Source organism: Choloepus didactylus, chromosome 15 (genome assembly GCF_015220235.1).
Source record: "Choloepus didactylus isolate mChoDid1 chromosome 15, mChoDid1.pri, whole genome shotgun sequence".
In the NCBI taxonomy this organism is placed as follows: Eukaryota; Metazoa; Chordata; class Mammalia; order Pilosa; family Megalonychidae; genus Choloepus; species Choloepus didactylus.
This window is the reverse complement of record NC_051321.1, coordinates 19,985,561-20,010,200: the sequence shown is the minus strand read 5'-3', so window position 1 is coordinate 20,010,200 and position 24,640 is coordinate 19,985,561. Positions and strand designations below refer to the sequence as shown.

Genomic DNA, 24,640 nt, shown 5'->3' with positions numbered 1-24,640 from the left:
CAAATGGTGGAGGATGGAAACTTAGCAAGCTGGGGAAAGAAGGTGATACCCAACAGGATGTGCCTGCCTGTTGGGAGGAAACATCCTGCATCTCCTGGGGAGTGAGGAAATCCTCTAGTGTTTCCTGGCCCTCCAGGGGCTCCCTGTCTCAGAAAATGGGGAGCTGGAAATGCACATCAGGGGACCCTGAAGCCCTCCCAGGCTCCTTGAGAGGACCCAGGAGGGATCCTTGCCCTTCTCCCTATACTCCCTCCTCCCTGAAGTGGGTCAGTTTCCCAGGAGCTCGAACAACCTCTCCCAACAGATCTTAGCCCTCCTCAGAATGTGGTGGCTCAGGAAGTAAAGTTACAATGAACAACCTCCACTCTGGCTGAGACCAGAACACCACCACTGGTGAGTCTTGAACATTCAAAACCATGATGTCTTCCTAAGACACCATTGACATCTCTAAGTTCAAATCCCAAATCCCCATTTCTCTCTTATTGTTGTACAGTCTTGGGCAAGCTATTTAACTTGTATGAGCTTCACTATAATTTATCTATAAAATGGGGACAAAGACTCTCTATAGGGTTATTGTGAGGACTCAATGTGATAATGCATGAAAACGCAATGCTTAGAAGTTACATAAGTGCTCAATAAATGGTTGCTATCACTACATTTGTGTAATTGTGCTTAAGGACTAGACAGGAACACTGGGGCAGTGTTCCAAAAGAAGACCAAGCTTTAGGATCCCTCACCTCTGGAGCCCCCACTGAGCCAAGAGGAGTTTGCAAATCATGACCTCGTGATCAAATTTGAGATGAAAATTGCCCACAGAGAGAGAGAGAGAGACCAGGAGTCCTTACCTCACTCTGCAATTGGTGAGCTTTCTTGGCACAGCTCAGCCTCAGGTCTTCTGCCAAGGAAGTGTACTGGGGGAGTGGGTGTTTGTAATCCTGGTCACTGGCCAGGGTCTGGGCCTTCTTGGCATGCACCAAGGTTACCATGTCCAACGGCAGATGGAACTGTGCCTTTGCGTGTTCAAAGCCTTTCTTGTAATTTACCTAGAGGGGCAGACAAATCAACAGCAGCTATTTCAAAGCCACTATTTGCTACTGGACCATCAGGGAGAGCAACTGCAATGCAATTATCCCTGGTGAGCCTGGGAGACGTTCTTAGCAGGGCTGATGTTCTTTTCTTGCAGAGACTGGCCAAATTAACAGGGCTCTTTCCAGGTCCTGACACTCACCACCCCCAGCTTCTGGAGGTCATTGGTTTGGGTGCAGAAGGTTCAGTTGGGGAAAACACAGCAATTCAAGCAATAGATATAATGTCAGTGATTCCCCTGCTCAGGTCTCTAGATCTTGCCATTTTCTAGATGCAAGAAAGTGCCTGGCTAACCTGCACTGGCCACCAGAGTTTCTCCCCTCCACCCACCCAGATTCAGATTTTAGACACCAGGGACTCTCCTCTCCTGCTAGTTTATGAAGTGCTTCTTCAATGAACCAGATGAAGATTCTGATTCCGAATCTAGGAGCCTGGGGTAGTGGGGTGGACTCAGAGATCCAGTCCAGAGGGAAGGGTATTCTCCACAGTCCAACACACACCCTGAGGGAGGAAGTGGGGGGGTGCCAACTTCCAGACCACTGGCTCCACTGCCAGTCTTTTAAGGACCCATTTAAATGCCTATGAAGGCTTTCTTGGGAACCAAGTGCATAGCCACTCTCTCTTCCTCCTCTTTCTCCATCCTTCCCACTGCTCCCTGAAGCTCCAGCCAATCTTTCCTAGACCCTACTACCACCACCACCATCAAATCCTTAGCAATTCCCTCTTCTTCCCTAGCATAAGGCTCAGGACAATTCATATCCAATCTTATACTCATGGGCCAGCAACCCAGGACAGAAAAGGAAAAATATCAGAAATGGGGAAACTGAGACAGAGAACAAAATGGCAGAGAACATGCGGTACTGTGGAAAGAGCATGAGATGCAGAGCTGGCTCCATGACCTGGCTCTACTCCTTTCTACCTAACCTTAGGAAAGGGACTGAGCCTCTCGGAGCCTCCATCCTTTATCTGTAAACCAGGGTGAATAACAAGATCAAGTCCCTAGAGGTAGTATGATGTTAAATGAGACACCGCATATAAAAATTTTGAGTTCTCTGTAACATGCTATACACATATGGATTTTCATCACTGTCATTAGCCAAAATAGGTGCAAGGAGATAGCATACACACACGTGTACCTGCAGGAGGTTGCAATCAAGTGCTGCAAACTCAGATGCCCACAGGTGCCAGCCAGGTAACATGAATAAGTGAAACAAGTAATGGGGGAGGGAGGTGGACAGGGGGAGGGCAAGGGTGGCTGGTGACCAGGAGAGCACATGACCCTTCCAAATGAGCTGTCAGTAATCTGTAGCCTTGAGGAATCCAGATCCAACTTCTGGCCCAGAGTCTAAAACTTTTATGTACAATTTTCCATTATTAAAAGTTCGAACCTAATTCAGCACCCCACCCCCCAAACACTCTGCAGACCAAACAAAACACCTCTGCAGACCCCACAGGCACCCATTTACAGCCAATGGTCAAAATCATAGAACACCCAACCTGGAAGGAAACTAAAGGGTCATGATGGTTAGTTTTATGTGTCGACTTGACCAGGTTATGGTGTCTAGCTGTCTGGTCAAACATTGGCCTAGATATTGCCATGGAGTTATTTTGTAATTGGGATTAGCACCTAAACTCAGTTGAGTCTAAATTCAGGAAATTACCCCACATAATGTGGGTGGAACTCATCCAATCAGTTGGAGGACTGAAGAGCAAAGGACTTAGGGTTTCAGAAAGAAATTCTACTTCAAGACTACACCCTCTACTCTCTGAGTTTCCAGTTTGCCATCCTCCCCAAAGAAATTCAGACTCCAAACTTCAACATTGCTCTTACAAGACTTTCCCGGTCCTATGGAATTCAGCCTGCCCTATGGAATTCCAACATGCCAGCCACCACAGCCACATGAGCCAACTCCTTAAAATAAATCTTGTATAAGTGTATATATAATGTATGTGTGTGTGTGTATATACTATATAACACATATAATGTATGTAAAGTCACATATACATAAATATCTTGTTGGTTCTGTTTCTCTGGAGAATCCAGACTGATACAGGGTCAAGAAGTCCAACCCCTCACTTTACAGAAGCAGCAGCTAAAGCCCAGAGAGGCCAAGTAACTTGAGAGTGCCACATAGCTAGTTAGTGATGCTAGTGATACAGCCAATACCCACATCTGGAAGGACAAATGAAATTAGCCAGCTGTGCTAGGAGCATCGTTAGGCAGGGGACGTACAGCCGCCTCTGCATTTTCTCCAACTTACATCGCTCTGCAGCGAGGTTGCGTACACTGAATGTGCCAGGCTGATATCATCTTCCAAGCTCCGGGAGCCAAGCATCTGTCCTTTCATTTTCTCAAATGCTTCTTTGTATTTGTACTAAAGGGAAAGAGAGCAGGAGAGAGTAACAGCTCGGGGACAAGGGACACAGAATGGAAGAGGTGGGTATTGGGCGAAAAATGTTTTGTTCTTTTGACAGTAACTGGGTGAGTTAAAAGAAATCGTGCAGGGGACTCGTCAAAAGGTCTATTCTTTCATATGCAACACTCCCAATGACTAAAGGGCTCGATATGAAATGGCAGGACGCGTTAGCACTTGGGCGGCCCAGGCTGGAGGAAGGTGGGTGCATTGTTAGCAGTCTCTCCACATGGACTTGCTTTATGAAAGCGCTTGGTGGATAGTGTATTTCATCTGCCCAGGGCCCTTGTTTACAGTCCAGCATTTGGCTTTGTACCCCAAGCTAGGGAATTTTTTGTTGTAAGATATGTTCTTCCTCACTGGTCATTATCTGATGGCCCTAACACAGTCAGTTCAGAAAGGAGAGGATATTATCCACAGGCAAAAGAAGGCAGGATCTGACTTGGGGGCAAGTGGAGTAAAATCTGGTTAGCATTAAACATGGTCACGTATTGGAGGGTGATGCTCACGTCACTTATGATTTCACCAGAGGCCTTTGCTGCCTGGAAGGGAATGGCGTCCAACCTCAGTTTATACCCGCCATCTCGAAGTTTGCTCCAGGATTCCTTGTAACGTGTCTGTTGGGAAGATGTGCACCAATGAAGCCCTTCTCTGTGACCTGGTGGTTTCCTAAACTCTGATTTACCAAAATGGGAAAGTGGTTTGTTGTCGGGTTTTTTTTTCCCAGTTGGGCTCAGAGATCATTGAAGTTTAGCAAAAACCACCAAAGAGGTCGATCCTGCCTCATGCCCACGTCAGGGGTAAAGCCAGAGAAGGGGACGGGGGCTAACCACAAGGGCTTCAGAGTCAGACCAACCCAGGATCTCTGAGCAACAATGTGATTGGAAGAAGGAGGCATGAGGCTGCATTTACACAGCTCTTTATATAAGATAAAGGAAAGACAGAGATGACAAAGAAGGGGACTTGAGGCCCCCAACTCACTCCTTGGTACATCCCCCTGATATACTAAGCTGTATTCTGGTGATCACATTTCACTCCTTAGTACAAATGCCCTCTGTACAAAGACAGACATTTCTCCCCATCTCCTTCTTTTAATTGAGCTTACCTCTTCGGCAGGACCTGCTGTTAAATAATTTGCAGGGCCCAGTGCAAATGAAAAGGTGAGGCCCCCTGTTCAAAAATTATTACAGGTCTCAAGATGGTGATGGCAGAGCATTAAACCAAGCATGGCGGCCCATGAAGCTGACCCCGCTCTCCCATAATTAAAATCCCTGCCCGTTGGGTCAGCCTCACCTCGCTGATATTCATAGCATTCAGCTTGGCCAGCAGGACTTCTGGGAGGTCTGCCGTCTGCGTGTAGTGATGCTTTATGTTTTCTCCTTGTTCCTTGTACAGCCTCTGTGGATGGAGAGAGGTGGCAGATTAAAGCCTGAGCCTCCCCCCACACAGCCGTCAGCCAAGTCACACTCCAAGACGACAGAGGAGCTGCAGCCACCATCTCCCTGCAGGGATGGGAACACGAGCTCCCAACCGCTGCCTAGATTTCACAACCCACATGATGATATGCACCTCAGCCTCTCCCAGCTCTACTTCCCAGCTCAGAACATGACAGGGTGAAACGTTCCCCTGTAGTAAGTATACTGCTGAGATGGGTGTCAAACAAGGAAATGAGTTCTAGGTAACACCTAGTAATTTTATTATCTACCAGCTCTGAGAAGCATCAAGATTCAGGAATCATAAGAGAGGGTCACTCTTCCACAGGTGAAGTGTCTACCAGGTCTACTTCAGTCTCATCTCCTGTTGCCCATCTCTAGGATTTTTGCCCTGACAAATGTCTCCTGGCTGGGTCTGGGGCTCTATAACCTGAACTCCGATTTGGACGTGTGACATCCTAGTGCTCAGCAATGACCCATGGAGCTGGCATAAGCCGAATTTCCCCACCACCAGAGGAAGTTTCTCCACTGGGCTTTCCTGTCCCAGGTCTCATCAGCTGTGTCCACATTTCTGCATAACACAGCAGTGCCCCCTAGAGTTGGTTAATGGAAGGAAGAACCAGGTATTTTTTTCTCTTCATACACAAGTTCTTGTTTGACCATCCACTTTTCTCAGAATTCAGTTTGAATCTGATGGGCTGATCATGAAGAAATTATAAATTTTTAAATCCATACCCTTGCAAACCACCCCAAAACATAGTCTGACAGGCACTCGGGCCATTTCATAATGTTTGTCAAATAAGGTACAGAGTCATTTCTTCTATTGGGAAGCAAGGGAGAGAATTTTGACATGACTGCCCCACGGTTTTTAAATTTTCCTTACGGCAAGTTATATGGTTTGATGATGTTTAAAAGCTGCATCTGCACTGCACAAAGATCAGTGGGCCTCTCTCAGCAGAACCAGGCAAACAGGGCTAACCCACATCCAAAAATGAATTTTTACAGGATCTCATCATTCTGTTTAGTCCCCAACGAACCCTGTGCTTGGGAGGACCAAAGGTCAAATTTTGATTCCACATTATAAAAGGGATATGGAAAAACGTTTTTAAAGTTAATTGAATATACATAAATCAGATCCAAATCATTTTCAAAGTCTTTGGTAAATTCAGAGAGCAACAATTCCTGCACTGTGGCCTCAAGGTTATTCCAATTACTAAGAATTTCAACCCAAAGTTCCAATGCTGAAACAACACTTTGAAACAAAAGGCGAAAGAAAAAGGCCCCACCACAGACCAATCTGTGAGCCAGGCACGTGGAAAAGAATGAGAGCATCCGTGCTGCGGGGTGGCAGAGCCCCACTTGGCATGGAAGTATAAGAACGCCCCATTTGCATCCTAATGAGGAAGCACCCCACCAAGGAATGTCTCAGCAAAGGACAAGAAGCTCCTTAGTCCTGAGGACAACAGAAGGAGCAAGCCCAAGAACCCCTCCGCTTCAATCGCCACGTTGAAAGAAGAGCCCACTCTTCTAGTCATAATGTATATATATTATCACTTACATCCACTGCTTGGGTATAACTAATTCTGGCTTGGACCATCTCCGGAGTGTCTTTAATACTGGTAAACTTCAAAGCATCTGGATGCTGACGGTACTTCTTCTGTTGAGCAGAAAAAGATCAAAGCTGTGAATTTTGCGCTGCTCTTTCATGCCATTTAAAAGAGAAAATCATAGGTTGCTTGAGATTAGAGTGAATTTGTGAACATAATTATTTTTCTGCTTCCTCCATCTTTATATCCTAGGTGACTTCAGGTTAATATTTGTTTCAATTTAAGAATAACCTCGTGTCAATTAACATTCAAGTATTTCTACCTGGTGTAAAGAAAGTATCTCAACATTAGTTTATATTAGTAAAATACTGTAGGGTACACACTTAGGGAAGTATTTTCATAGGCTTCAGACACTGTCTTGGTATTTGTTTATTTGTTTTAGTTTGGGTTTTCTAAGCAAGAAAGAACATCCATAGTTGCACTCATCAATTAAAGCGTTCTGTTTTCTTTCCACAAAAAGATTTGGCAGAGATTATCACAGTCAAACCCTTGTATTGAACAGTCAGCGAGTACATACTATCCATCATCACTTTAGAGCCTGGTTCAGTTAGCATATGCAATCACTCTTTAAAATATTACAATAACAAGAAAAAGGGTGCTATTTTTGAAAGGAGCCACCACACAATTTGAAAGACACTAAAACAAACAAAAAATCTAAATACTGCCAAAGACCTAGATAGCCAATTTTGGAGTATTCTGAAAAAATCAAGCTTAAATTAATTCCTTTTTTAAAAACATCAAAGTACATTTCCAGGGGACTAAAACAATTGTTATTTTAACAGAACCATGGGGTATATGTTTTCTCGAATCAAATAAGAACATTCCCTCATGTATCTGGTTGGATTTTCATATACTGGGTTGTCTTAAGAAGACACACCTCTCAAGATCCAGCCAAATCTGGCCAACGACCTGTTCTTATAAATAAACAAAGTTTTATTGGGACACAGTCATGCTCATTTGGTTAATGTCTATGGCTACTTTTGTGCTACAATGGCAGAGTTCAGTAGTTGCGCTAGAGATCAGATGGCCTGCGAAGCTGGAAATATTTACTACCTAGCCCTTACAGAAAAGATGTGCTGCCACGTGCTTTAGGCAAAACGTGAGTAAGTACTTGTGGCTCTTTCAGCAGTGCCTGGCATTCATTCGGTCTCAAAGTTAAGAGGTCAGCCCGATTTGACAACTAGCTGGAAGTGCACCAGTCTGAAATCAGATGGCTGGGAAAGTTTAGGGACTGGTATGAAGCAAAGACATGAAGGAAGATAAGCAAATTTGTTTAGCAAGTTTGCAAGATGAGGTGGAAAACTGAGACCACTATGGAATAAGTGGTTCAAAAAGATCCCTGGGCTCCCAGACTTAGACACATGAAGGAATCTTCTTGAGACCTAAAGTATGTATATAATGGTCTTTATTCTCCACTTTCTTTTATGAATCGACCCAATATTGATAGTTTGGGATCACAGATCCTTAAAGCAAAAGCACGTTCCTGTACGTTTTCATGTTCATCATCCAAAAAGTGCCTCTCTTCAATTAGACTCAACAACTTAAGGCAGAAGCGTCTCCACTGAGCCCCCAGGGTCTTCTGAGCTTTGGGTTCTTGACCAAGCTCCCTAAAACTCAGGACAGAGCGAGGCCATTTCTGAACTCAGCTCTAAAATGCTCTCCCATGGGGAAATACCAATTCTGGGAAAGTATGATCTGAAAAACCAACATAGTTGTCTTTCTGTTTCAAACATGGATTCCGTAAGAAAGTCTCCTCAAAACAACATGCCAGGAGGCTCATCACCAAGACTGAAGTCTTCTGGGGTGATGGCCATTACTGTCTCCTCAGCACTCAGAAAAGACCAGGCTCTCCTGAAGGCAACTAAACAAATGCTTGCTTTCCTTCTCGGCAAGCCTCTTCCCAGACAGACATGAACAGGGGTGACTTGGGGTTGTTTGATGGTGCTCACCACCCAGTGTGAGCAGGGAGCAACTAACAACTCCCTGGCGTCTAGGCCAGTGGTCCTCCACCAAGCAATTCTGACCCCTAGGGACATTTGACAATGTCTGAAGACGTTTTTGGTGTCAGGCTTTGGTGTGGGAGGGCTGCTACTGACCTCTGGTGGGTAGAGGTCAGGGATGCTGCTGCTAAACGTCCTACAATGCACAGGACGGCTGCTCATAACAAGAATTATCCTGCTCAAAATGTCAGTAGAGCCAAGGTTGGGAAACCTGTATCTAATCTTTAAAAGAGCTGTTCAACGATACTGTCCTAAAATGCGAGGGAAATGGCTCTTTCTGTAAGCCATAATGCCTGAGGGTCCAACCAGTATGGCTACAAGTAAGCAGGAGAGATTTAAATAGAGATGAGACCCCCACAAGAGGGGCTATGTCACACACATGTTTGATACCATGTGAATATCCAAACACTGTTTACACTGTGGCAGAAAAAGAGAGGGAGAAAATGTGCAGAAAAGTCACAAAAGGGATGCTGGGCACAATAATTGATCTTTTCATCATTTCTCTGGTGTGGCTTCATTAAAAAGGTAAGTTGGTGGGTAGCAATTGAGCTCCGTATGATTGTTATTATTATTCATAATATCATTTGTCGCCCACTTTGTTTTTCGCCAGGGCTCCACGGGTCCCCACCGGGGTGCGTTTGGTATGTGGTTTCCCTCTAATTACCAGCCCTAGTCTGGGTTTTGAGGCCTTTCATGTGGCTTTGCCTTTTGCTGTGCCTTTCGAGTGGAAATTATTTTAATTTTATACAGAAAAGCCGCACGCCTAATGCAGCCGGCCCTGTTGCATGCTGTCAGGAAATCTCACCTCGCTAATGAGTTCTCCTGCCTTCTTCGCCTGCTCCACATTTAATGACCCGGTGGCGACCCAGCCCGTGCCTTTCATCCACTTCACATCTGCCCTGTATTGGTTCTGACAAAGGAGAAAGAAAAAAAAAAAAGGCAGGCCATTGTTGGTGCACAGACATTTAAAGGGCTATTAGCAGCTCCCGACGCAGCCGTGGTGCCAGCTGAGTGGAATTAGATGCCGCTTTTGTCTCATCCGTTTCTGCACAGTCACAGGTAGGGCTCCAAAATGTAAATGAATGTCCCCTTTAATTGGAGTCGCCTCTGCCAATGGGGCTTGAGGCCCCACCCAACGCTGCGGCAGGTGGCGCGGAGGGGACCAAGGCAACCTTCTCCCTCATTACGGACGCATTCCTACCTCGAAAGAAGTGCACCCGCATGGGCTGCGTACCCGTTTGCTTGTTTAAAATAACAGGCAGGGGAGAAGAAAATGAGAATTCACAAGAGAACCCAGGTGGGGAGCAATTTGAGGGAATTTCACAAGACATCCGAGGCATCCCGTGGCGCCAGTTCTTTCCTATGCACCTCAGTGGGGGGTGAGGAGAACGATTCTCATTCTCTTCACCTGCCATTGAGCAGGTGGTTTTAATGGAAAGCCATTTAATGGGCGCTTCTCTAAAACAGGCATATTATCCATCTCTCAGGAGACAGATCTACCAGGAAGAGCGGTCTACACTGACCCCAGCGTGCGGGAGAGTGGCTGCAGCTGACCAGCCTTTTCGGTTCACACACTTGTCAATGAGTCAACTGAAGATAGAAAGCAGACAGATCAGGTGGCAGCTGTGAGGAAGGGGAAGGGATTGCTGTTTAGCAAGATGCTCCTTCTAAAAATGGGGACTGCTGAGCTTGGGATGAGTATCCTGAGAGGCCTTCTCATATAAGGTTCCAGTTAAGAATGTCACTGTTAGATATTCCCCCTTGCAATAAAAAGAAACTTGGAAAACATAGATAGATCAGAGTTCCAAGAAGGAAAATGTTTCTGTTAGTACAGAACCTAAAATGGACATCTAAATTTAATCTAAAATTAAAACATTAGGAAGTGAAAATATTTCCACTTAGGGATCCAATAGCAGGTTCACCAGTAGGTTGGCCATAAGTATAAACTATCATCTTAAAGGATTTGGGAAAACGCTTGCCTCAAAGCCAGCAGGTGTGGATGCACACACACACGCATGGGTACACACACACGCACACACACAGAACTTACATCACTCTGTAAACCGTAAGCCTTCTTGGCCCATTCCACCTTCATGTCTGTGGGCAAAGCAGTAAAGTGATGAGACGCCGTCTTGTAGCCTATGTCTGTGGCTAAATGCTGAGCTTTGCGGGCATGCACGAGGTGGATCATGTCCAGGGAGACGTGGCATTGGGATTTGGCGTCCTCGAATCCCTTCTTGTACTCCAGTTCACTCTGCAGCTTGGACATTTGCAGCGAGTGACTCATCTGTGAGTCCCCCTGTGCCCCCTGTGCCCCAATGAGCTTTCCCCTGGACCTCTCATAATCCTCCTTGTACTTCACCTAAAGAAGAGGAATAGAGAGGGGTACATTAGAATCTCCTAAGGCAACCGCTGAGCATCAAACCAACAGGCAGGAGAGTTAAAAAAAAAAAAAAAAAAAAAAAAAAGCCATACCACAGACTTCTATTTGAATTAGTGTAATAAAAAAGTTGCCTCTTTTGAATAACTGATATATTTCTTTTCATGGAAAAGTGAAATAAAATATTACTACCCATTATTTCCCTTTTTGCTTTGGCTGCCAGAAAGCCTTCTTTCAATTTTCTGATGACATTCCATCTTCTCTCTACATTATTTGTGACCACTCTTTCTTATTTATTTTCAAGTGGCCTGTTGTTTTCCATTAAAGCCACCTTAAAATCCTTTTTGTTAACAGTGTGAACATTATAAATAAAAAGTAGTTGTGAAATGAAAAAGGTGCAGTATATCCAAAATACAATTGTTCAAGAAAGGAGCTCAACTTAGAGAGCAACTGGGGTACATATAGGTATTTAGGAGTATGGGGAACAAAAGGGAGCATATTGGCCTCGAAAAATCACTAGGCCATGAGTAGCAAAAGAAAGGATAAATACGGAGAACCGTAACATGATACCAACATATGGCATTATTTTCAACACCATCATTACCATGGCCACCAGGAGACTTGGGCTCTACTCTCATCTCTGCCAACAACAGCAGCTTCGCTAGCTGCCCGTACTGATGGAGCACTTGCTAAGCCAGGCATGGCATCAAGCTATGCTATCAAAGCACAGCCACAGAGCAGTGCTGGTCTGTGAGCTGTTTGCTCAGATCAGAATGTAAGTTGAATACATCATCAAGCTACTCCTGAGCTCAGCTGATTTTTTTTTTGTTTTTTGTTTTTTGAAGCAAGACTTTCTTGGTGAAGGAAGCAGAGCCTGATGTATATTCTGGTCCTTGCTCCTTATCTCACATCAGACTTGTAACAGGCTGCTTTAGACTATAAAACACTTAATATACATGAATTCATTTCATTACCTCATAACCACTTTGCAAGGCAGTTATCATTACTCTCATTTAACAGTGAGTTAACTGGGATTTTGAAAGGTTAAACCACCTGCCCAAAGTCACAATGCTAGTAGGAGATGGAGCTGGGATTTTCTCCAGGGTCTGCTTGATGCCAGAACCCATACTCTTAAACATGAACAGGCCACAAGGTCTTGAGCAAGTCACAGACTGTCTCTGGGCCTCAGAATATCTATTAAATGAAGACTCTGGATTATTACTCTTGTTCCTGCTACTTATAGTAACAATCACTGCTTCCTGAAAAACAGTGTGTAGCAAGCAGTGGACGAGGCATTTACATGATTATCTCACTGGAAGGTGTTCCATATTATCCCCGCTTGGGATAAGAACTCTGAGGCTCAAAAAGATTAAGACCCTGCCCAGACACTCCCAGACTCTCCCAGACTTAAAATGGCAGGATTCTGCTGTCTCTGTACAAGCTGGAGACCGACTCACCTCGCTTGCCAGGTCCCTCTTGGCTTTGGCTGCCAGGAAGGTCAAGGAGTCAAGACGCAGCTCAAACCCTTTCGCCTTCTGGGCTTCCCAGCTGCTCTTATACAGTTTCTAAGGGGATTTAGGAGAGAACAGATCATCTGCATGTGAGAGGGCTTCTCTGGACTTTCTGGGAAGAAAATACCAATTACATCCTGTCATAGAAACTCCAAGAGCCCCATAAGTCGTGTAACCTGAATACAATCAGGTCTTCTTGTTCCTGCCTTAAGGCTTCTTGATACATAAGACTGCAATCAAAAGAAGCAGCAGCTGAACTCCAGAAGCCTTGAACAGTAACAGGAGTCTTTAGAGAAGCTTCAGAGACATGCCAAAGGTGGGAGAACATTGCACAAGGCATGGAAGCATTTCTGAAAAGCCTGCTCTCCATCTCTCTCCACGTGCCCAACCTAGCCCAGCAGTCCCTCCGGCTGCACTCCTTTCTCTTGCCTGGTCCCTCAGCCTCGAGCCCATCTGGAACCTTCCTCTGCTCCCCCCATTCTCTCTCCTGCCACCACCCCCGGATTTCTAGATCTTTCTTCTGGCAGGCTCCCCTCCCTTTCCGTGTGTGAATTAACTTAGCCTCTGTTGTGCCTTCCAAATCTCTCCACCCATTACTCAGATCAGGACCCTGAAGGCCTTGGAACTGGGCAGGAAGCCCCAAGAAAGCTCCTCCTTAGAAGGGAAAGTTGGGAATACAGACGCTTTCCTCCTAATAACAATAGCTACCATTGTACACACTCCTCTGAGTGCTTTATGTGTAGTAGCTCACTGAAGTCTCCCAACAACCCAGTGATGTCAAGACTAGTATCATCATCATTTTACCAGTGGGAAAACTGAGAGTAAAACTTGCCTAAGTCACAAAACTAGTAAGTGTCAGAACCAAGGACCAAGGTAACTGGCTGACCTCTTAACCCACTCCCACACCCACTCCCCTAAACCAAAACTCTTATCCTGTTTCAACTCCAACCCCCTAGAATAACTACCTCCTACCCCATGATATATTCAGTGGCTCAAGTTCTACACAAGCCCATTCTACAAAGGCTGTCCTGCCTGCCCCCCAAAACACCGAGCAGGAACAAGGTCTGCTGGGTGAGCTGTATTTTGAACAACTAGATGTATGTTGCAACCTCAGTTGTCACAGACACTGCCAATGTGGCAGGTGGGTTTTGCTGACCAGGTTGCTATCCTCTTAGGGAAACACAGACCATGGCTGCCCACTTCCTCTTGCTGTACCTCACTGAGATTTGCAGCGTTGGCTCGGGCCTGTAAGAAGAGAGGCTCGTCTTGGCTGATGGTGTACTGATGGATGGACTGCTCATTTCCTGCCTTGTAGGCCACCTGTTGGGAGACAGCACTGAGTCAGGAGCAGGAAGCAGGGCGGGGGGGAGGGGTGGGTGGGGAAGTGATGTCACCCATGGGATTTTTATGGAGTGTCTCTGATTTGCATGGGAAATGCATCACCAAACCAACCAGACTAGAAGCCAGGTGGCAGAGTATAGTAAAAGGAGCTTAAAGGCAGAAAAGGTGATGGGAGCAGCGAGGAGCTGGCCCAAGGAGGTGGCCAGGGGACCAACCTGAAAACCCCTCCAAGGTTTCTGCTCTCACATCTTTCCTCTGAATGGTGTTAACCTCCCCAAGCTGTTTCCATCTACAATGGCCACCGCCACACAAACATCTCCCAGTGGAAAATGTAACACTCCTGCTCTTTCTCTCCAGCCATTGCCCTCTGACTTGAGTTCCCAAACACTGGCTCTCTGCTGACTCTGAAATCTGTGACAGCACCATTTATGGCAGGTGCTGATCTTTCAGGAAGAAAAGCTAGGGGGGCTCTAGCCAGATTGGTAGCAACCATAGCACCTGTTCAACATAGATGCACAATACACCACTGTTGAACACATGTGTGTGAATAACATATATAGGTCTTGCTGTTCTAACTCCCTTATTTGAGATCAAGTGGTCATGACCTGCACATATCTCAGGTTCCAATGTTCTCCTCCTCCAAGACAATTCTCTACTAGCTCTAGAATTATAGGGTCTTTGAAGAGACAGAGAAGGAGAAAGGAAGAAGGAACTAGAGAATGCCAAAAGCAGAAAAAGAATAAAGTCAGTCCTGCATCCATCCCTAATAGGGGAGAAGTAGTGTGGGCAAGGCAGGAGGCCTGGAGTTCTGTTCCCAGAGATAGCCTGGAAGCCTGCAGAAAGCTGGGTCCAGCTTATTTAAAAGGAAGGCTCTCGGGTTCCTGGATTGTGCCTGGGTGGCACCTGCTGTTCTCCCCGGAGGTTCCCAGGCCCATGACACAGCAGGTTGGTGGGGAAAGGGCAGCCCGGGCCTCACCCCGCTCTGCAGCTCCTGGCTCTTCTTGGCATGCTCCATCTGGTTGCTGTCGGCCACACTGGTGAACTTCAGCTCATCAACCCTCTGCCTGTAGTTTTTCTGTTTCCAAACAAAAAGGGCCCCAAGGCATCAGGATTGGGCTACCGCCTACTACCACACCCACAAGCACACATGCACGCATGCATACACAAGTTGTGTCTTCTGAGGCCCAAGCATTTCCTTGGGGGAACGTTCCAGCTGGTCCTGCAGCTTAAACAGAACCATGTAGCCCCAGGGAAGCCTGCTCTGATGTAGTCGTTTTAATTGCTACTACTAAAGGGGGCTTTTATATTTCCCCTTAGTAGATCCTGTATTTCACCACGTGCCCTGGGATGTAACCGTTTTATACATGTACAACTGACACAGGAGGGTGAGGGGAAGGAACTTGGGCCTTACACTCATCAAGACTTAGGTTCACATTTTGCCTGTAACTCTCTCCAGCTTCCTGACCTTGGACAGATCAGTTAGTCGACCTGACCAGCTCTTGCTTTAACTCTAGAATGGGACAACAATAGAAGCTGCCTCACTCAGGGAGCAGAGTGGAGGTTTCACTGCCAAGCTGCAAGTAAAGCCCTTGGCACTGAGTCCTTGTGATTATCCAGGAAACACCCGAAGCCACCAACAGAAGTCTGGTGGTCAGACGTGAGGTGGGGATTTGACCTCACAGTTCTTTAGTCTCCAGATCACCGAGATCTTGTCCTCACAGCGTCCCCTGTCTCAGAGCCACAAAGCAGTTGGCACAATTGTGAACATGCTAATTCTGTCTCCTTGCGGGGACTTCTTGTCCTTCCCAGAGATTAGTGCCTCGGACTTTTCCAAAGGGGTTGCCAGAGTTGATGGGCAAGGAGGCCAATGAGGATGCTTTGAAGCAAAAGCTTCACATAGTGGGGAGATGAGAGCTGAGCTCGCAACCTAGTCCCAGCAAAACTCCCAGTGCTATCAGTGCGAGTGTTATAGCCACCAACTAAATAATGAAACTACTTAGGGAGAAAAAGAATTCTACAGAAAATATTATGAATAGACTTCTAATTTTCCTTCCTAGTTTCACGGGGTTGAATAAGAAAATCCCCTCCCCACGCAACTGAAGGAGATCATGTTGTATTGACTTTCATGGTTGGTGAGTCCAGATCCTCCCAGACCCTACAGTGGTCAAGTCATAAGCACTTACTGGTGAGCCAAGAACTCACCCTCTGCTGGCACAACAGGGATATATAAAAAAGCAAAGGTCCTCAAGGAGCTTAAAATTAGTAGGTTAACACAGGAGGTGAGATAGAAACTGACGTTCTACGGCTAAAGGATCTGCTGGTTGGGTACCCCCCACACACTCGACTCCGAGAGAGACAGGGCTCTGGCTGCCCCACTGGGATTTTAGTTAGTCTCAAAGAAGCTGGGAAATAGGAACCCTAAAGGGTTATTCTCATCTCTGACTCTTCCCTATCTATACATTCTAACCCTAAATATATCTTTGTCTGAGAAAAGGATGAGTGCAGTAGAAAAATAAGAATTAATTACAAAATATGCTTTGGGGATGCAATATTGCTGAGTGGTTAGGAGCGGGGGCATCGGACCAAATACAAAGGGTACAGATCCCAGCTCTGTTACTTACTCGATGTGTGACTCAAATCTCACTTGCCTCATATGAAAAATGGGGATATTAATAGGATAGGAGTAGGATCCACCCACATAGAGTTGCGAGCAATAAATGAGCAAATGTACATGACACACTCAAGCACAGAAGGTGGTCAATAAACGATAGCAATGATTCCATAATGATTATCAGTCAATCAGTGGCAGCTATTATTATTGTCGTTTGCAAAAGATATGCGGGCTCAGTCTTCCTGGCTTGGAAACAAGAATCCCCTTTGAAGAGCCCAAATGAAGTTCCTGAAATAGCCACACTTCCAAATAAAATGCCCTTCTGAAGTGTCCTCTGCGTGCCAGCAAGGCCAGCGTATAAACAGAAGCCCAGGCTTACAGCCAGAAGGGACCTTGGTGAGTGTCCTGTCTAACCTTCTAATTTTTACACGAGGGAAGAGTTTCAGAGGGGTTATATGACTTGCCCAAAGTCTGCAGCAAGTTTGTGAAACAGCCATAACAAGAACGCTGACCACCAAATGCCAGACTCTGATTCATAAGGAATCACACACTCCCCACACAAGAGACAAATGTTTCCCATGCACCAGTTGACTGCATATTACAAACCTTTCAGCTAAATTATTCCTTGGCTATAACTGCTAAAGCAAATTGCTTTACTTTAAGGCTTCTTACAAATACCCCCACAGGAAATTTAAGTCTGTGAAAAGTTTGTTCAGGATGTGCTACAGGTGCAGAATGAAGAAGCACTCATCTCCGAATTGTACTCAAAATAGGAATCCGTGGGGATGGGAGGAAATATAGGAGAAGATCGCTTTCGGTGAGTCAGGCCTGAGACTACTAAAGGCCAGGGGCTTAACTCAGGTTACCTCACTGGCGAGCTGGCCGGCCTTCTTGGCTTGTTCCAAATTGACACTCCCCTCCGTCAGCCACCCGACTCCCCTCATCCAGGCCAGGTCGGCCTTGTACTGCAGCTGCAAGACAAAAACCACCAAGCTCTAACCAGACAGATGCCTGCAGACAGGGCAAGACCATGGGAAAGTAAGGAAAATCCTGGATCCTGCATTTGTCTTCCTGGATGAACTGTTCCCTATTCCTTTATAGTCAGGCAAAATTCTAACTAGGAGGCGAAGCCACTGGGTCCATCTTGTAACCAGAAGATCTCATTCCACCTTAGTGCTCAAATACCACAACCTGACCAAAATTACAGCTTTTAATACTTTTCTGACCAAGGACCTTCTTTGCCAGCCTGTTAAATTTACGAGATTTAACATTTGCTTCCTCTTTACTCATCCCCATTACCAACACACCTTGGCTTTTGCAACTGCTCTGAGCCCTAACTCCTCCACCCCCAGGCTCCTTTCTCCCAAATATAATTGTATCCCTACCTCCCCATCTGTCCTCCCCGGGCTGGCACATCTCCAGCTCCGTCCTAGTCTTCAGAACCTCAAAGGATCCTAATTCATGTACTACACAGTTCAGTCATTTAAAATATACAATTCCATGGTTTTAGTGTATTCACATATATATGCAACTATCACTAGCCAATTTTAGAAAATTTTCCTACCTTAAAAAGAAATCCCATACCCTTTAGCTATCACCTGCTGCCCTCACCCCCAGTCCCTGTCTCCAGCCCTAGGCCACCACTAATCTACATTCTATCCTTCCAGATTTTCCTGTTCCAGCCATCCATATGAATAAAATCATATAATACTTGCCCTTTTGTGTCTGGCTTCTTTCACTTAGCATAATGCTTCCAAGGTTCATCCACATCATAGTATGTATGAGCACTTTATTCTTTTTATAAGGATATATCACATTTGGTTATTCATTCATCAGCTGATGGATATTCGGGTTGTTTCCACCTTTTGGTTATGTGAATAATGCCATGGACATTCGTGCCTCAAAGGATCTTAAAGTAAGCTTCCTGTCTTCCCATTTTGAGTTATGTAATAGGCTCATACAAAGGTTCAAAATCACTTTGAAAGCATCACTGCACCTATTACAGGCGGCGCATGGTGAGAACTGGCCACGAGGGAGGGCTCACCTCGCTCTGGAGCCCGTAGGCTCTCTTGGCCCACTGTGTCTTCATGTCTTCGGGCAGCACGGTGTACTCGTGCAGTCTTGTCCTGTAGTCCAGGTCACTGGCAAGGGCCTGGGCCCTCCTGGCATGCCTGATGTTCACCATGTCCATTGGCAGGTGGAAGTGGGTCTTACTCTCTTCAAAGCCCTTCTTGTATTCAACCTTGAATGCACAAAAATGAGGGCTGTTACTTAAAATCTGCTCTGGAAGGAGTGGTGTGAAAGTCAGGAAAGAATCCCAGGCTTTAGTGGAGAGTCAACTCCCTGGGCAATGCCACTGTCAGGAAGGTGTAGCCCCATTCCTGGTTCTGTAAGGAGCGCTGCTGGGGAGCTGAGCTTCTGCACTGCTCTGTCTCTGGAAGGAATGCCTCCAACTAACCCCAATCCCCTTACCTGGCTGCTCCAGAAAACTATGGCTTGTGCAGAAGCTTTAAGAGGCAGAGTAACAAACTTTAGGCATCAGAGCCAAAAAAGCCTGACTGCAAACCTGGATCTATCCTTTATTAGTTGGGTGACTTCTGGAAAGTTGCATCACCTCTCTAAGGGCTTGTTTTCCTCATAGGACTGTTGTGATAAGTAAACGAAATGGTAGCCAAAAGATGCTTAGTACCAAGACTGTCAAATAGCAAACATATGATAAATGTTAATGATGGTGGAGATAGTGATGATAATTTGGTGGTGGGGAAGGGTAGGGTGCTACAGAACAAGGAGTGGTGCCAGCAAATTGGAGGCTGAGGGTCTAATTTTCTACCCCTCTATTACCACCAAAAACTATCACATGCCCTTGAGCAGAAACACAATTTTTCTGGCCCCAGTTGCTTCAACCGCAAATGGGAAATACTAATTTGTTCTCTATCTCAACTTAAGCCAAATTCTCAAGGTCTCATCAAGACTATATAGCTCATAGGGATTATTCTATAGGCATATTTAAAATGGTGGCTCAGATGTCAGCTCTTCTTCTACTCAAGCCGTGGCTCCTTCATGACTCACCAAGTAATTATATTCAACTGCACCATCAGAGCAGCACATGCCGGTCCCAAAGCTTGGAGCAGGCAATTGAAAAGCAGAAACCTGATGCTCATGTGTCCGTTTATGCCAGTTCAGCACTGGCAGGAAAGACTTGCTTAGTAACCAGCTCTGTCCCTTCTAGCAGAACTCTCCTCCAAAGGCTTTGGGTGAGCGGCATTTACCAAGGTTAATCTCCAACCATCACAGTTGTTTACAAGCAGTGTCATTCTGACTGGTCAGAGCCAGGGCTGTCCTGGTTGTCTGTTAAACACTGCAAACACCACTCATGCCTGTGACCACAGGACTCACTCAGAACGCTGCGGCAATACACAGAATGCTTACTGACTAACTCCCCCAAGAGAATTAAGCTCCACTTTTAAGTGTTGCTTGTTCTTATGGCCCCAGTGTCTGGCACAGAGTCTTGCCCATAGTAGTTGCTCAATAAACATCTGTCAAATGACTAAATGTGGTTGACCGGCCTTTGCACCTTACTCAGCATATGTCGGTCACCCCAGGACCACACTCCTCACCTGCTTCAAAAGAATGGCTGGGCTTTTGCAAAACAAAGAAACTGAACAGGGTTCTTTGAACATAAGTCAGGAAAGAAAAGGATTTTAGGTGGAAGCCCATAAAAAAGTCACCGTCCCAGGTGCAGTAGGCCCAGAAAAACTTTTAAACTAGCACAACTCTAAGGGGTGGGCGGGTAGCAAAGAGTTTACCTCACTGCTCATCTTGGCAACCTGCAGGGAGTGCAGAAGCCTGGAGTCTGTGGTTCCCATGGCTCTGCCTTTTGTTTTTTCATATTCTTCTTTGTATTTAATCTTGAGAGAGAGAAGAAAGTATCTGTGAGTGAGAGAGGAACTTTGCCATCTAATGGGATCTGGCTTTAACAAGTGCAAGGGGAACATTCTGAAAAAAAAAAAAAAAACACACCTCCCACTCTTTAACACATCCAGAAGAAGATTAAAGTATTTGTGATGTTTACAATGTTAACAGTCATTTTTTTTTCTGCAGGACCACAGGCATTTTATCAGAATCATTTCTTATGCATTTCCAAGTTAATGAGAGAAAACCTACATTGCTAGCAAGCTCCCCAGAGGCCTTGGCGGCCAGCAGAGACATGGCATCCAGCTTCATCTCAAATCCTTTCCCCTTTGTCTTCTCCCAGCCTTCTTTGTACTTAACCTGACAAACAAAAACACAGGTGAATGGGAGTTGCCCTCCAGACCCCTGCCAGAAGCCGAGGAGGATATTCTTTTTAACAATAACAAAGTTGGTTTCTTCATCTGTTTGCAGGACAGAATCTGGGCTGTTATTATCAAAATGATAAGTGCAAAGATTAGCATGTTTAATTGATTTCTTAGCTGTGGGATCATGCAGGGTATTGGTAGCTGGATGAGACAAATAGAACTTTGTACTCATCTTAGTTCTGCTGTTTCCTAATCCTGTGCTTGGGCAAATTGCTTTAACTCTTTGGCCCTCACTGTTCCATTTTCAAAATGCTTATCATATTATCTGTTTCAGGGTTGCTGGGAGGCTTAGTTGGATACAGTGTACGAAAACAGATCCTAAAATGGTAAGGTGCAAGGTCTTGATATTGCTGTAGTAATAACAGCTATCTTTTTACTAGTCCCTTCCAAAGAACTTTCTATTCAACTTAATGTTCACACTAAGCCTCTGAGGCTCAGAGGCCCACTCAGGGTCACATGGCTAAAGAAGGGCAATGCCATCATCATCTGATCCCAAGTCTGTCTGACAGCGAAGCCCATGCCATAAACTGTGTCCCTACAATAACTCCTGGGGGGTAGTTGTTAGGATGATTGAAGAATTTGATACGTAAATGCTTAGCCCCATGCCCCACACAGAACTGGCATTCAAAAAATAATAGTTCCAAATTCACACTATACTGATTTGTATATATTATGTTCCCCAGAAAATGCCATGTTCTTTGACGCAATCTTGGGGGGACAGATGTATTAGTGGTGATTAGATTGGAATTCTTTGGTTGAGTGTTTCCATGGAGATGTGACTCAATCAACTGTGAGTGAAAAGTTTGACTGGATAATTTCCATGGGGGTGTTACCCTGCCCATTCAGGGTGGGTGTTAATAGGATCACTGGAGTTGTATAAAGGAGTTCACAGACAGAAGGACCTAAAAGCAACTAAGAGTGACATTCTGAAGAGAAGCTGCAGCTAAGAAAGGATAAAACGCCCCAAGAGCAACATTCTGGAGAACGCCATTTTGAAATGCAACCTGGGAGCAAGCAGATGCCAGCCACACGCCTTCCGAGCTAACAAAGGTTTTCCAGACACCAATGGCCATCCTTGTTTGAAGGTACCCTATTGTAGATGTTTTTCTTTTGACACTTTATGGCCTTATGACTGTAACTGTGTAACCAAATAAACCCCCTTTATAAAAGTCAATCCATTTCCGGTATTTTGCATTCTGGCAGCATTAGCAAACCAGAACACATACAATGGGGTATTATTCAATCATAAAAAGGAACAAGGTTCTGATACATGCTACAATGTGAAAGAGTCTCCAAAACATTATGCTACGTGAAAGCAGACAGACATGAAAGGTCACATGTTGTATGATTATATTCATATGAAATATCCAGAATAGGTAAATCCTGAGGGACAGAAAGCAGATTAGTATTTGTCAGGGGCTGGAAGAGCTGGGAGAAAAATGGGGAGAAACTCCTTAATGGGTATGGGGTTTTACTTTGCAGGGATGGAGATGTTTTGGAACTAGATGTGTGGTTGTACAACACTGTGAATGAACTAAATGATAATGAATTGTTCACTCTGAAGTGGTTAATTTTATGTTATATGAAGTTCATCTCAGTAGATTATTTTTTTTATTTTTATTTTTTACTTCTGCCTTTCCCACAAATCCCATCTAGAATGAGAAACCCAATCACACCCCACCTGTGGCGCTAGGAAGAATCTTATGATTACAATTGGTCTTTTAAACACTTAAGTGTTTTCCACTCAGCAAAACCAGTTAGAAATGGCCAAAATAAAGGTGTGTGTGTGTGTGTGTGTGTGTGTGTGTGCGCGCGCGCGCGCGCACATGTGTGTGGTGTTCCTTACACGTGCTCATATAATGAGAATTAAGTTGCTATGACCAATTTACCCCCAGTGAACTACCACCTGCTATGAGACAGCAAAATTCAAAACGACAATGTGATTGATGCCTCTGGATGAGCTTCCCCAATGAACACCATCTCCCTAACTTGCTGAATCACCCCGGTTTCGTCTTTGCATGTCTATAAGTAAACCACCACCACCTTCTCCCACATATTGCTCACTCACCTCGCTGAATAGTTTGGCATTGGTTTTGGCCTTCAGCAGCTGAGGTACATCCTGTGGCAGTGTGTAATTCAACTTATTTTTCTCATAGTCAGCACGGTAATTCACCTGTTCGATTAAAAATAAATCGGCAGGATTTTCATAGGGGCAGGAAGAGAACTCTGGAGGGATCACTCTCCTTTCTACTTTCCCCTGAGACCCTAGCTGAGGAGTTTTGGGTAAAGACGTTTTACAAGGAAGCTTATCGTTTATGAATGTTTTAAGTCAATAGATTAAAGACATCAAATGGAAAGTAAAATAACCCAAAGGCACACTCAGAGTTATGCGTTTGCAAAAGACTTTCCTGTGACTTCCTCACCAGCTCTCCTTACAAGTTCCTTAAGAGTATGTCTGGGTTAAATTTTTTTTTTTTAACTTGCTATGCATGAGTAACTTGCGCTCACCAGAGTAGATACTCAAACAGCAACTGTCAACTGCCCACATTGAAAAAATCCATCTTCGGTCACAAAAAAAGAGCCAGCAAGGTATTATGAAATTCCTGACAGAAGAATAAATCATCATCTGAGAACCAGTCTTACCCCAAATTAAACCTGAACCTGAAAAAGCCTACAGATCAACTACTATTATATAGGAACTTCAGAGACCAGAGGACCACATTAGATACATGCTGGGATGCAATCAGCAAAATTCAAAAAAATGTTTGAGAACAAACAGTTCTGTTTCCTCAACAAGCAACTTCCCAGAAAAGAAAAGAGATAAGGGGGGGGAAATATGAAGATTAAAAGAGACTTTAAAGACATACAAGCGATCACAAAGTATGGCCATTATTTAGATACTGATTCAAACAAACTTTAAAAAAATATTATGTGACAATTGGAATTTTGAATACCAATTGGATATTGGTGATATTAAGAATTATTGTTAGTTGGTATAATATGTTTAAAATGTGTGGATATGTTTTCTTCAAAACAATATGGAGTGGAGGGCAAGTGGACAGACATACAGATGAAACAACACCAGCCATGCACTGGTAATTGTTGAAGCTGGGTGATGGGTACATGAGGATTCATCGTGTTCTTTTGTCTACTTTTGAATAAATTTGAAATTTCATAATAAGAAGTTTTCAAAGAGGGGGGTCAGTTCATGGTTGTGATACTTTTTTAAGACGTCACCATTAATGAAAGTCATATCCTTGGAGAACTAGATGTCCAGAGGCTACAAATCTCTCAAGACCCCTGGGGACAGCTGGGCAGGGACGACCACTCACATGGCTCAGCTGCTGGGCATTGATTTTGGCTTGGACAAGCTGCGGTGTGCTGGGCACAGAGCTGTACTTCAACTTGTCGATGCTTTGCCTGTAGTTGACCTGTGAAAAAAGCAGCACAAAAAGTGTCAGCTGCTCTTTTTGCAAAGATTTGATCAGCTCCCTCCCCTTCGACCCAACAGAGTGGTGATTCTCAAACCTACTAGAAAAACAATCAAAGAGTCAAAATGGATTCCAACAGACACTCCAAATCCACAGGAGAAAAACAGTACATCTAAGGGTGAGCGACTTGAACAGGCAACTCATGAGAAAGACCAACCAAATGGCCAGGAAACATATGAAAATGGGCATAGCCACATTATTAATCAAGAAATGCATATGAATGCCACAAGGAGATATCCTTCCATACCCACCTGGGGAGCAAAAAGTAAAAGTGGTGACAAAACCAAATGTTGGCAAGGATGTGGAACTGCTGGTAGCAGTGAATTTGGGTACAACCACTTTGGAAAATGGTTTGGCATTGGGGCACATACACATCCCCTACATCCCAACAATCCTATGCCAAGGTGCATAGTGCAAGTTTTCACCACA

The 24,640-nt window shown here is 44.9% G+C and overlaps 1 protein-coding gene across 2 annotated transcripts in view; it reads right to left on the bottom strand.

The window, feature by feature from the left end:
* The window catches only part of LOC119510374 (nebulin related anchoring protein), a 71,416-nt gene that overhangs the window by 21,251 nt on the left and 25,525 nt on the right, over positions 1–24,640 (bottom strand). For both annotated transcript variants that reach the window (XM_037804654.1, XM_037804655.1), the window contains 16 exons: positions 24,053–24,151; positions 22,789–22,893; positions 20,548–20,655; positions 20,190–20,291; positions 18,428–18,625; positions 17,250–17,354; positions 14,749–14,847; positions 13,647–13,751; positions 12,378–12,485; positions 10,591–10,902; positions 9,346–9,450; positions 6,492–6,590; positions 4,794–4,898; positions 4,010–4,117; positions 3,348–3,461; positions 846–1,043 (listed from right to left, as the gene is read on the bottom strand). In XM_037804654.1, coding sequence (XP_037660582.1) covers positions 846–1,043; positions 3,348–3,461; positions 4,010–4,117; positions 4,794–4,898; positions 6,492–6,590; positions 9,346–9,450; positions 10,591–10,902; positions 12,378–12,485; positions 13,647–13,751; positions 14,749–14,847; positions 17,250–17,354; positions 18,428–18,625; positions 20,190–20,291; positions 20,548–20,655; positions 22,789–22,893; positions 24,053–24,151 — 2,070 coding nt within the window. The remainder of the gene's footprint in view (positions 1–845; positions 1,044–3,347; positions 3,462–4,009; positions 4,118–4,793; positions 4,899–6,491; positions 6,591–9,345; positions 9,451–10,590; positions 10,903–12,377; positions 12,486–13,646; positions 13,752–14,748; positions 14,848–17,249; positions 17,355–18,427; positions 18,626–20,189; positions 20,292–20,547; positions 20,656–22,788; positions 22,894–24,052; positions 24,152–24,640) is intronic.